Source organism: Acartia tonsa, chromosome 7 (genome assembly GCF_053477335.1).
Source record: "Acartia tonsa isolate MP-2025a chromosome 7, ASM5347733v1, whole genome shotgun sequence".
Taxonomy (NCBI): Eukaryota; Metazoa; Arthropoda; class Copepoda; order Calanoida; family Acartiidae; genus Acartia; species Acartia tonsa.
Genome location: NC_137266.1, coordinates 37,692,705 through 37,705,431, shown reverse-complemented (window position 1 = coordinate 37,705,431; position 12,727 = coordinate 37,692,705). Strand labels below are relative to the sequence as shown.

Sequence of the window (12,727 nt, the reverse complement as noted above, 5' to 3'; positions counted from 1 at the left end):
TTTTGAAATTTTCAAAATTAAGTCAAAGTATCATATTTAACAAGGAAGTAATTGTCCATAACAAACGGAAAAATAAAAAGTTTTACGACTCTATAAACTCTATTTATGTCCCCTTCTTTTTAATAGATTTGTAGAATTTTAAAATGAAAAGTTTCCTAAGTCTAATGTCAATTTAAATGATTTGTTTATTAAACTTCATAGTCAAAATTTTCTCAATTCTTTGTGTATAATACGTTCTTGTTCTTTTTTCTATTAAAAATACTGTTAGCTTGTTATTGCTGAGCTGGATCTTTAAATCATTTCAATGATGCGCCAAATCGGGGTGCGCCGAATTTCAGCCAATCACAGCGCGGCATTTCGTAAAATTCTGTGCTCTCATTGGTGGAAAGTTGGCTAAACCCCGATTTGGCGCACAATTGAAATGATTGAAAGATCCATCTCTGCGCTACTTATGATAATAATTGTCCTTGTTATATTTGTACAGACTAAGTTATATGATTATCTCTTTATGAAATAATTTTGCATTCTCTCGACGAGTGCTGCAAATTTCTAGTTGGTGCATTTTTGGGAGCGGAGCTGCTCTAAATACTACCCAGGGATCAAAAAGGGATAAGACAATGGGCGATAAATTGGTGTACTTCCCCTTTTTTGGTTATTACCCCTTTTGTAGATTAGGATTACTGGTTGAAACGTTTGAGAACTCAACAACTCTCTCTGGATAGTACGTCATATTTTGCTGATTTGATCGACTGGATTATTTGTTATAAAAGATCTCGCTATCTGCTGAACCGATATGGTTCTCCTTTCAAGTGAAGCTTTTTATATACCCAGGGATGATGAACTATAAAGTAGAAAGATGTGTGTGTTTATCCGCTAAAATATCATAAATGGCTGGGCCTTATGTGAAATTTTATGGTTCAGGGCCGGTTTTTGGCTATTATTCTTATATTAGGGAGGGAGAAAAGTGAAAAAAAACTTAAATATATGGCCACAATAAAGAGTATCCCCTGAAAAATATGTAAATAACATGTTTTTTTTTAATGCAGGTATTAAATACATTTATATATAACATTTTTCTTACGAAATAAGAGAGAAAATTGAGATTAATTTTGCTCCGAAAAATATGTAATAACAAATTTAAAATCAGAATATTCCCTTACGTACATGTGGACGTATGGACCATCTGAACCTAGTTAAAAAGAACTAGGTTTGCCTTGTTATACTTGTTTTCCAGTATAGCTTTGAAACTGATTAATATCCGGTGAATTAGATCCGGTTCTCATCCATACTAAATCATGTATAGCATCGTATTACAGACATTTTCCCACAAATATAAAAATAAAAATCATAAAATCAATATTAGTTTTGTTAGACCGGCCCTTTGGCCCCTCGGGGCTAACAAAATTAGTTTTAATCTTATACTGTTTCATTTAAATATCTGTGAAAGCTGTCTATAATACGATAATAAATAAAATTTAGAATAGGTAATCATAATTCATTTTTTAAAATTTCTTATCTCTTATTAAAAACTAACATTTATATAAATTAAGTGCTAAAATAAATATTGATTTTATTAGATACGGAAAAATTGCAATTCAAAGAATCAAATCAAATGGTATAAAGTAGTGAGGCATTTTTGTTTGACCATGTATACCTCGCTAACCACTGAACCGATTAAGTTTTCCATTTTAGTTGATGGGATGGTTTTAGGCTACTTTATTTCAGTCTTAGATTGAGTTTTACGATGAACTGTCCTTCCTTCGAATACAGAGTCTTTATATGCTAGGGGCACAACCGCTAAAATTAAATGAATTATCATACTGTACTAATTCTCCTTATAAAACCTTTTAAAAGATACTTTATCAAGTCCACTACATAAAAATGAAATAAACTTTACTCTGAGCTGGATCTTTAAATCATTTTAGTGGTGAGCCAGATCGGGGTGAGCCGAATTTCAGCCAATCACAGTGCGGCATTTCATAAAATAATGTGCTCTCGTTGGTGGAAAGTTGGCTCACCCCGATCTGGCTCACCACTAAAATGATTTAAAGATCCAGCTTTGGTAATTATCAGGGATCTTAAGGGATAAGACAGTGGCAATGGATTTATTTATATTTCAAATTATGATAAACAAAATTGCCCTAATGTAAATAAAAAATACTGGTTGAAAAGTTTGTATACTTCTGGTTTAAACCCTACCTATTAATATTCAATGAAAGTACCCAAAGATTTGGGTCAAAAAAGACAACATGAATATAAAACTTTGGGTACCACAGTTTTGTTTTAAGTATTAACCAAGGGATAGGATAGGGGTATAGATTAATTTAATCACCAATGCCCCCTCCCTCCCTACCTGAATAAATAAACCTCTCTTTGTTCCATTTTATAATGTATTCAGACTAAGAAGGAAAAATTACAATTTCCAAAATTTGGGAATTTGAACCTTTAATTCTTTTATAAAAATTTCACAAAGAAAGTTATTTTTAAAAGTATTTTTAAAGTATGCAGTAATTGTTAATAATAAGCATTTTGTGTGCAAATAGTTACTTTTCAGGAGATACTAATGTGTGACGTCATAAAAATACGTCTAAAAAGGAAGAATGATAGCAGAACTGGGAAAGCGAAAGGAAATCCCGAAAAAAGAGATGGATTTAGACCTATTTTTTTAAAGTCACACATGACACTTTCCGTATCTACATTTCCCGGTTTTCATAACTACTGCAAACTTATTGAAAAATAATTAAAGTAGGCGGGTGGGTGGGGGACACCGTACCAATAATGTCAAAATTATGGATATTGATATAAAAATGTCCTTGTAACAATTGTATAGGAAAACATGTACATGAGAAAGAGACGGTTATAACACTCTCATTTTTGTAATATGTACTCTTGGGTACACGCATCCAAACAGGGAGGGGACATTGGATTGCAAATAACGTTGGTACCCAAAGTTTTATAACGACATTGGCTCAAAAAACTTTGGGCACTTCAAATAAATTGTAAATGGCTGGTTCAAAACTAGTAATGTCCAAACTTTTTATTGAATGATTTTAATTTACAGAAGAGGTAATTTTGTAATTATAATTGGGGATGTTCAAGGTGGTTTGATAAACAGACACTGCATATTGCTAAACACAGTTAGGACTTCATGACAAAGGGTTGATTTTCTGTACAAGAAAGTGAAAATTACCTGTGAAAGCCTCGCAGACATATATGTATAAATTATATATATCATAGAAATTACTTTTCTATACAAAATATGTATATAAATATATATAGAACAATTATTGATATTGAACATGTACTTTTTTACTTGAAATAGTGAAAGTTCTCTTTTATTTTGATAGAAAGTTCAATATAAAAATGTTTCATTTTTTAGGCAAAGCAACTTAATAACTTTGACCTAGGATATGAAAAAATATCTTAGGCAAATTTACAGCTGTTAGCCGTTTAGCAGCCAAACAACATAGCTTTTTGAAAAAAAAACTTAATAAAAACAAAAGCGAAGCTCTGAAATAGAAAGACAAACGAACATTAACACTTGTAGAGTGTCAGAACTTAACAAACGTAATATCAATGCATAAGTGTAAACATAGTTGTAAGTAAATTTGTTGCTAAATTGCTTAAATACATGATACTGTTTAATGACATACACTTTTTTATAGAGATGCTTCGCTTACAACATTGTACCTTGTTGTTATAGGAATCAGTATACTAAAAATCATATAAATCGGATAATTTTAACATACAAAAATTTGTTGTCAAAAAATAAAAAATCAACATGTTTTAAATGGGCGTACAGACTTTCTAGTTTGATTATAGAGTTGCTGCGCTTTCTATGTCGTACCTAATTGTTTAAGGAATCACCATGCAAAGTCTAAAATCGATAGGACAATTCTAACCTATTTGAATTAACGAAAAGAGCTAACCATAACGGACGTACGGACGGACTGACTCTTAATCATATAAAAGCTTCGCTTTAAAAAAAAAACATCGTCTAACACTTTTTGTCATTAATAGCTCTTCAATTACTAAAACTTTCATTTACTCGATAATAAAAAATGTAAAAACTTAAAGGATCTAATGGATTAGGGAACCCAAAAAAATTTAATGAAGTTATTTTATTTTCTATGTACATTAATAAACTCCTAGCATTTTTGTTAGCTGTATAATCATAGAATTTTTTATAAACATTTCCGCGGACAACTTTTTGTAAAACTTACTTTCTCTGATACATTATTTGAGGACAAAAACTTTTTCTTCCATTCATAATACTTTTTTCCTTCATGAACATTCTTTACTGGATATAATTTTTGATTAATTAACCAATGGAATGGTTTACTTTCAGACATTCAGACAGCTTGGGTCAAGGTAGATCCAGGTTTTTAATAATATAATTCTATAATGGTTATTTTAATGTTCGACATTAAAAGAAAGAAAAACAAAATCTTTTTCAGAAAAATTTTTATTTAGAGTTATAAATTGGACAAAATGAACGTTATTGTAAAGGACAGACGAACAGCACATTAGCTCATAATATTACCGAGGTCCTATTCTCTTTTGTAAACGTTTTAATTATATAGGACATTTCTATCAATAACTTTATAGCTATTAATGTTTCTACAAAAAAAAATCAACAAATACACAAACAAATTTTAAAAAAAGAATTTGTTTTTTTGTTTAAAAACTAATATAATTACTGAGGTCCTATTTATATTTGTAAAAGTTTTAATTATATAGGACATTTCTATGTATAACTTTATAGCTAAAAAAAACTAAAAAGATTGACCAAAAAAAAAAATTTAAAAGTGAAAATATTTGTTTAAAAACGCCGCCACAGACAAATGGCATACTTTTCTATACTTTAAACAATGAAAATAAAACCAAAATCAATTTATCAAAATCTAATAACTTGCAGTTTTATGTACAACAGAGTATGTGCTGGAAGCCTTCAGGGTATTCGTTAAAAAGTAGAAATTGTTTTCCAGTATGGCTTAGAAACCGATTTATATCCGCTGGATTAGAACCGGTTCTCAGACATACAGAAAATTTATACATAGCGTCGTATTACAGACATTTTTCAACGAATATAAAAATTTTAAAAAAAAAACATTTATTCAAAACTATTTTTATTCGCTCGTGGCTAACAAAATTGGTTTTAATCTTATGAGTTTTCATTTCGATATCCGCGGAATGCTGTCTATAAAACTATGTGATAAATAACTATTCTTTATGGTGTTATTAATTTGAATGAGGCGAAAATTTTATCGATTTTTAAAGTTATTTTTTAACTAGCTAGCTACTGCGCTTTTTTGGTAGGAGCAAGAAAATGGATAAAACCACTGTATAGAAAGTAGTAAGGCTTTTCGTCATAAATGGCTGGGCCTTATGTGAAATTTTATGGTTCAGGGCAGGTTTTTGGCTATTATTCTTATATTAGGGAGGGAGAAAAGTGAAAAAAAACTTAAATATATGGCCACAATAAAGAGTATCCCCTGAAAAATATGTAAATAACATGTTTTTTTTTAATGCAGGTATTAAATACATTTATATATAACATTTTTCTTACGAAATAAGAGAGAAAATTGAGATTAATTTTGCTCCGAAAAATATGTAATAACAAATTTAAAATCAGAATATTCCCTTACGTACATGTGGACGTATGGACCATCTGAACCTAGTTAAAAAGAACTAGGTTTGCCTTGTTATACTTGTTTTCCAGTATAGCTTTGAAACTGATTAATATCCGGTGAATTAGATCCGGTTCTCATCCATACTAAATCATGTATTGCATCGTATTACAGACATTTTCCCACAAATATAAAAATAAAAATCATAAAATCAATATTAGTTTTGTTAGACCGGCCCTTTGGCCCCTCGGGGCTAACAAAATTAGTTTTAATCTTATACTGTTTCATTTAAATATCCGTGAAAGCTGTCTATAATACGATAATAAATAAAATTTAGAATAGGTAATCATAATTCATTTTTTAAAATTTCTTATCTCTTATTAAAAACTAACATTTATATAAATTAAGTGCTAAAATAAATATTGATTTTATTAGATACGGAAAAATTGCAATTCAAAGAATCAAATCAAATGGTATAAAGTAGTGAGGCATTTTTGTTTGACCATGTATACCTCGCTAACCACTGAACCGATTAAGTTTTCCATTTTAGTTGATGGGATGGTTTTAGGCTACTTTATTTCAGTCTTAGATTGAGTTTTACGATGAACTGTCCTTCCTTCGAATACAGAGTCTTTATATGCTAGGGGCACAACCGCTAAAATTAAATGAATTATCATACTGTACTAATTCTCCTTATAAAACCTTTTAAAAGATACTTTATCAAGTCCACTACATAAAAATGAAATAAACTTTACTCTGAGCTGGATCTTTAAATCATTTTAGTGGTGAGCCAGATCGGGGTGAGCCGAATTTCAGCCAATCACAGTGCGGCATTTCATAAAATAATGTGCTCTCGTTGGTGGAAAGTTGGCTCACCCCGATCTGGCTCACCACTAAAATGATTTAAAGATCCAGCTTTGGTAATTATCAGGGATCTTAAGGGATAAGACAGTGGCAATGGATTTATTTATATTTCAAATTATGATAAACAAAATTGCCCTAATGTAAATAAAAAATACTGGTTGAAAAGTTTGTATACTTCTGGTTTAAACCCTACCTATTAATATTCAATGAAAGTACCCAAAGATTTGGGTCAAAAAAGACAACATGAATATAAAACTTTGGGTACCACAGTTTTGTTTTAAGTATTAACCAAGGGATAGGATAGGGGTATAGATTAATTTAATCACCAATGCCCCCTCCCTCCCTACCTGAATAAATAAACCTCTCTTTGTTCCATTTTATAATGTATTCAGACTAAGAAGGAAAAATTACAATTTCCAAAATTTGGGAATTTGAACCTTTAATTCTTTTATAAAAATTTCACAAAGAAAGTTATTTTTAAAAGTATTTTTAAAGTATGCAGTAATTGTTAATAATAAGCATTTTGTGTGCAAATAGTTACTTTTCAGGAGATACTAATGTGTGACGTCATAAAAATACGTCTAAAAAGGAAGAATGATAGCAGAACTGGGAAAGCGAAAGGAAATCCCGAAAAAAGAGATGGATTTAGACCTATTTTTTTAAAGTCACACATGACACTTTCCGTATCTACATTTCCCGGTTTTCATAACTACTGCAAACTTATTGAAAAATAATTAAAGTAGGCGGGTGGGTGGGGGACACCGTACCAATAATGTCAAAATTATGGATATTGATATAAAAATGTCCTTGTAACAATTGTATAGGAAAACATGTACATGAGAAAGAGACGGTTATAACACTCTCATTTTTGTAATATGTACTCTTGGGTACACGCATCCAAACAGGGAGGGGACATTGGATTGCAAATAACGTTGGTACCCAAAGTTTTATAACGACATTGGCTCAAAAAACTTTGGGCACTTCAAATAAATTGTAAATGGCTGGTTCAAAACTAGTAATGTCCAAACTTTTTATTGAATGATTTTAATTTACAGAAGAGGTAATTTTGTAATTATAATTGGGGATGTTCAAGGTGGTTTGATAAACAGACACTGCATATTGCTAAACACAGTTAGGACTTCATGACAAAGGGTTGATTTTCTGTACAAGAAAGTGAAAATTACCTGTGAAAGCCTCGCAGACATATATGTATAAATTATATATATCATAGAAATTACTTTTCTATACAAAATATGTATATAAATATATATAGAACAATTATTGATATTGAACATGTACTTTTTTACTTGAAATAGTGAAAGTTCTCTTTTATTTTGATAGAAAGTTCAATATAAAAATGTTTCATTTTTTAGGCAAAGCAACTTAATAACTTTGACCTAGGATATGAAAAAATATCTTAGGCAAATTTACAGCTGTTAGCCGTTTAGCAGCCAAACAACATAGCTTTTTGAAAAAAAAACTTAATAAAAACAAAAGCGAAGCTCTGAAATAGAAAGACAAACGAACATTAACACTTGTAGAGTGTCAGAACTTAACAAACGTAATATCAATGCATAAGTGTAAACATAGTTGTAAGTAAATTTGTTGCTAAATTGCTTAAATACATGATACTGTTTAATGACATACACTTTTTTATAGAGATGCTTCGCTTACAACATTGTACCTTGTTGTTATAGGAATCAGTATACTAAAAATCATATAAATCGGATAATTTTAACATACAAAAATTTGTTGTCAAAAAATAAAAAATCAACATGTTTTAAATGGGCGTACAGACTTTCTAGTTTGATTATAGAGTTGCTGCGCTTTCTATGTCGTACCTAATTGTTTAAGGAATCACCATGCAAAGTCTAAAATCGATAGGACAATTCTAACCTATTTGAATTAACGAAAAGAGCTAACCATAACGGACGTACGGACGGACTGACTCTTAATCATATAAAAGCTTCGCTTTAAAAAAAAAACATCGTCTAACACTTTTTGTCATTAATAGCTCTTCAATTACTAAAACTTTCATTTACTCGATAATAAAAAATGTAAAAACTTAAAGGATCTAATGGATTAGGGAACCCAAAAAAATTTAATGAAGTTATTTTATTTTCTATGTACATTAATAAACTCCTAGCATTTTTGTTAGCTGTATAATCATAGAATTTTTTATAAACATTTCCGCGGACAACTTTTTGTAAAACTTACTTTCTCTGATACATTATTTGAGGACAAAAACTTTTTCTTCCATTCATAATACTTTTTTCCTTCATGAACATTCTTTACTGGATATAATTTTTGATTAATTAACCAATGGAATGGTTTACTTTCAGACATTCAGACAGCTTGGGTCAAGGTAGATCCAGGTTTTTAATAATATAATTCTATAATGGTTATTTTAATGTTCGACATTAAAAGAAAGAAAAACAAAATCTTTTTCAGAAAAATTTTTATTTAGAGTTATAAATTGGACAAAATGAACGTTATTGTAAAGGACAGACGAACAGCACATTAGCTCATAATATTACCGAGGTCCTATTCTCTTTTGTAAACGTTTTAATTATATAGGACATTTCTATCAATAACTTTATAGCTATTAATGTTTCTACAAAAAAAAATCAACAAATACACAAACAAATTTTAAAAAAAGAATTTGTTTTTTTGTTTAAAAACTAATATAATTACTGAGGTCCTATTTATATTTGTAAAAGTTTTAATTATATAGGACATTTCTATGTATAACTTTATAGCTAAAAAAAACTAAAAAGATTGACCAAAAAAAAAAATTTAAAAGTGAAAATATTTGTTTAAAAACGCCGCCACAGACAAATGGCATACTTTTCTATACTTTAAACAATGAAAATAAAACCAAAATCAATTTATCAAAATCTAATAACTTGCAGTTTTATGTACAACAGAGTATGTGCTGGAAGCCTTCAGGGTATTCGTTAAAAAGTAGAAATTGTTTTCCAGTATGGCTTAGAAACCGATTTATATCCGCTGGATTAGAACCGGTTCTCAGACATACAGAAAATTTATACATAGCGTCGTATTACAGACATTTTTCAACGAATATAAAAATTTAAAAAAAAAACATTTATTCAAAACTATTTTTATTCGCTCGTGGCTAACAAAATTGGTTTTAATCTTATGAGTTTTCATTTCGATATCCGCGGAATGCTGTCTATAAAACTATGTGATAAATAACTATTCTTTATGGTGTTATTAATTTGAATGAGGCGAAAATTTTATCGATTTTTAAAGTTATTTTTTAACTAGCTAGCTACTGCGCTTTTTTGGTAGGAGCAAGAAAATGGATAAAACCACTGTATAGAAAGTAGTAAGGCTTTTCGTCTGAAGTTAAAGGTTTCCTTCACTACTGAACCGAATGAGTTCTTAATTTTGAGGAAGCTTTACATTAGCCCTTGGGTGTTTTTAAGGATATTTTATCTTAAATTTTAGTCTTGTGATGGATTTAAGCTATTTTTCTATCAATCTTTCCCCTTCGAATGTTAAGCCTTTAGATGTTAGGGACACAATCGCTGGTAAGAAATAAAATGGGTGATCCATAGAGTTTACAAAAAAATTTAAATCGTAATAACTTATATCTACCACTTCAGGGAAACAATCATAGGTTTTAGGCTATTTTATTTGGGAAAGTAAACAAAACTATCTAGAACAACTACAGCTAAAAATTTTCATTCATAAAAACTACCTTTATTTTTCAATTATCTTTGTTTTTTTTATGTTGTTTTTTTTATTAATTTATTTATGAGATTGTGTTCTAAAAATAACAATCATCCCACTATCAAATTAACTAGAATTAGTGTCGCTGACTGTTTTCTTTTCTTTTTTACAAAAGTACATCGTTATACCATATTCAGAAAACAGAAAAAATGAACAATTAACCAATAAGAAGCCAGTATTCACTGTGGTAAAATATATAGCGGCCTCTCATTGGTTAATTGTTAATTTTTTCTGACGTCATAGTTCGACACTTTTACTGTTTTCCCATATTAAAACCAGGTGACATTGGGCTGTCTGTTACACTAGTCCCCCCAGTTCTATAATAACGTTTTCTTATATGTTGGTTCATTAAGTTGAGTCTCCAAGTGTTTCAACCACTCATTGTAATCTACAGAAGGGTTATCATCATTAGAGATGTACATAAATTTATCGGCCATTGTCTCATCCCTTTAGATCCTTGTAATAAAATCTAAAAAAAATAAAAACAATTTCTGTCAATTTGACTTAATAAAAGCGTTTGATATTGTTTTTTAAATTCTTTCATACATTTTAATACTAAAACTCAACTTTCCATCTGATCTTTTTTGTAAATTTAAGGTCCAAATTCAAAAATATTTTTAAAATTAATTCACAATGAATGTCGTTTTAATGCATAACCTGCCAAAATTGAAAATCCATTAAAAAAGTCTTAAAAACTATAAGAAAATTAACTCTTCTATATTCAACAACAATTTTATTTTTTAAGTCATTCTAGTGGTTAAAACTACGCAATTTTCTTTAACTAAGCTTATTGTTTTCGTCGTTTTAGAGGTATAAAAATTCTCTATAAAAAGGCTAAAAATTGTTGTTATTTTCAGGTATCTTGCTCTATATGCTGCATGCTGGTATACCCTCTCCTTGGCCGGTAATTGCAGGAAGGTTTTCATACAATTAACAAAAACAGACAATCAATTTTAAGAATTAATTTTATAAACGCCAAATATAAGGCAATAATGTCATTTTGAAAGTTAAGAATTTTTTTGAGCCTTATTTTGATAATTTTCTGCAATACTTCTATTTTACTAGAAAGTTTTAAATGTTGCTATGAAGATTAGGTTTTCAATGAATTGATATTTAATATGTAATGTCTCTTAAAGGATTTACAATGTCAACTTTAAAAAGTCTTACAATAATGGTAAAGCTAATCTTTCTAATGCTCCATTTAGAAAGGGTATTTTTTTGCTTAGCTGATTGGTCTGTAATGTATGAAAGAAGCACTTGAAAGTGTAATGTATGAGGTCATAAAATACATCTAAAAAAGAGAAGTGAGAAAAGAAACCTCTAAAAAAGAGATGGATTATTGACGTATTTGTAGCGGTGTTTAGTGCCCTAGGAAAATGGGGATAGACGTCATTGCTTTTGGCCTACCTTTTCTATTGACATCTTAGAGGTAAGGGGGGAAAGAAATTCCCTAGAAAAGAGATTGGGTATTTCCTGAAGTCAATAGAATAGGTAGCCCAAAAGCAGTGACGTCTATCCCCATTTTGCTAGCACACTATAGACAGCTACACATATTTTTATGACGTCACTTATGACACTTTCCAGCACTTCCTGAATAGTCTGTAATGTATGAAACTGGGGCTCCAGGAGGAGGGATGTCCAGCCACCCTGTCCACCACCCTGTGCACCACCATCCTGTTGTACCTGGCATGGGCGGACAGACCACTGAAATACTCCTACACCACCACCAGGAAACCATTAAACCTTAAATTTTTTTAATCAGACAATAAAAAAACTGTCATTTTATGCTTGTTTCGCTTAGTGGAAAGACAAAACTTTCTGCTAAACCAAGAGTTGATAAATAATAAGAGAGGTATTTTTCAGGGAGGGAGAGGACATTGGGCTGATTATTACACTAGTCCCCAAAGTCATATAATAACGTTTTCTTATTCGTTGGATTTTTATTGAATTTTGATTGATTGGTTCATTTAGTTGAGTGTCCAAACGTTTTATATCAGTAATTGTAATCTTTAGAAGGGGAAAGTTTGTGTATTTTTCCCTGCCCCACACTGGAAACATATCATTCGGGATTCGCTGGCGAATTTTATTAAAATTTTTCCCTTATTAATAGGCACTAAAGATCTTTTGTATAATTTTCATTAAAATCAACACTTTACAAATTCATAAAAATTTAAGGAAATATTCTATTTAGGGTTGGGCTCAGGGAGGGCGGGGAACTACGGGAGTTGGGTCAGGGATTACGCCAAGTTTGGGAGGTATGCCCCCAGATTCAAACAGTCACATCAACCATCATCAGGTAGGTTAATCTACTCTTGTATGTTGGAAGCGCTGGAAAGTGTCATGTATGACGTCATAAAAATACGTCTAAAAAGGAGGGATGAGAGGACAAGTGGGAAACGAAATCTCTAAGAAAGGGATTGACATTTGATACTTTCCAGCTCTTCTCTACTGTTGTAAGTTGGGGAGGTAATAGGATC

At 30.5% G+C, this 12,727-nt stretch overlaps 1 protein-coding gene and 1 long non-coding RNA gene across 2 annotated transcripts in view; both read left to right on the top strand.

Annotated features, from left to right (window-relative positions):
* Positions 1–11,166, top strand: part of LOC145323712 (uncharacterized) — a 135,892-nt gene extending 124,726 nt beyond the window's left edge. Inside the window, exon 5 of the long non-coding RNA XR_013881070.1 lies at positions 11,108–11,166. This is a non-coding gene — a long non-coding RNA (uncharacterized LOC145323712). The remainder of the gene's footprint in view (positions 1–11,107) is intronic.
* Positions 11,167–12,445: 1,279 nt separating this feature from the next.
* Positions 12,446–12,727, top strand: part of LOC145323711 (uncharacterized) — a 45,231-nt gene continuing 44,949 nt past the window's right edge. Inside the window, exon 1 of the mRNA XM_080166179.1 lies at positions 12,446–12,546. Within this exon, the coding sequence (XP_080022305.1) occupies positions 12,508–12,546 (39 nt within the window). The 5' untranslated portion in view covers positions 12,446–12,507. The remainder of the gene's footprint in view (positions 12,547–12,727) is intronic.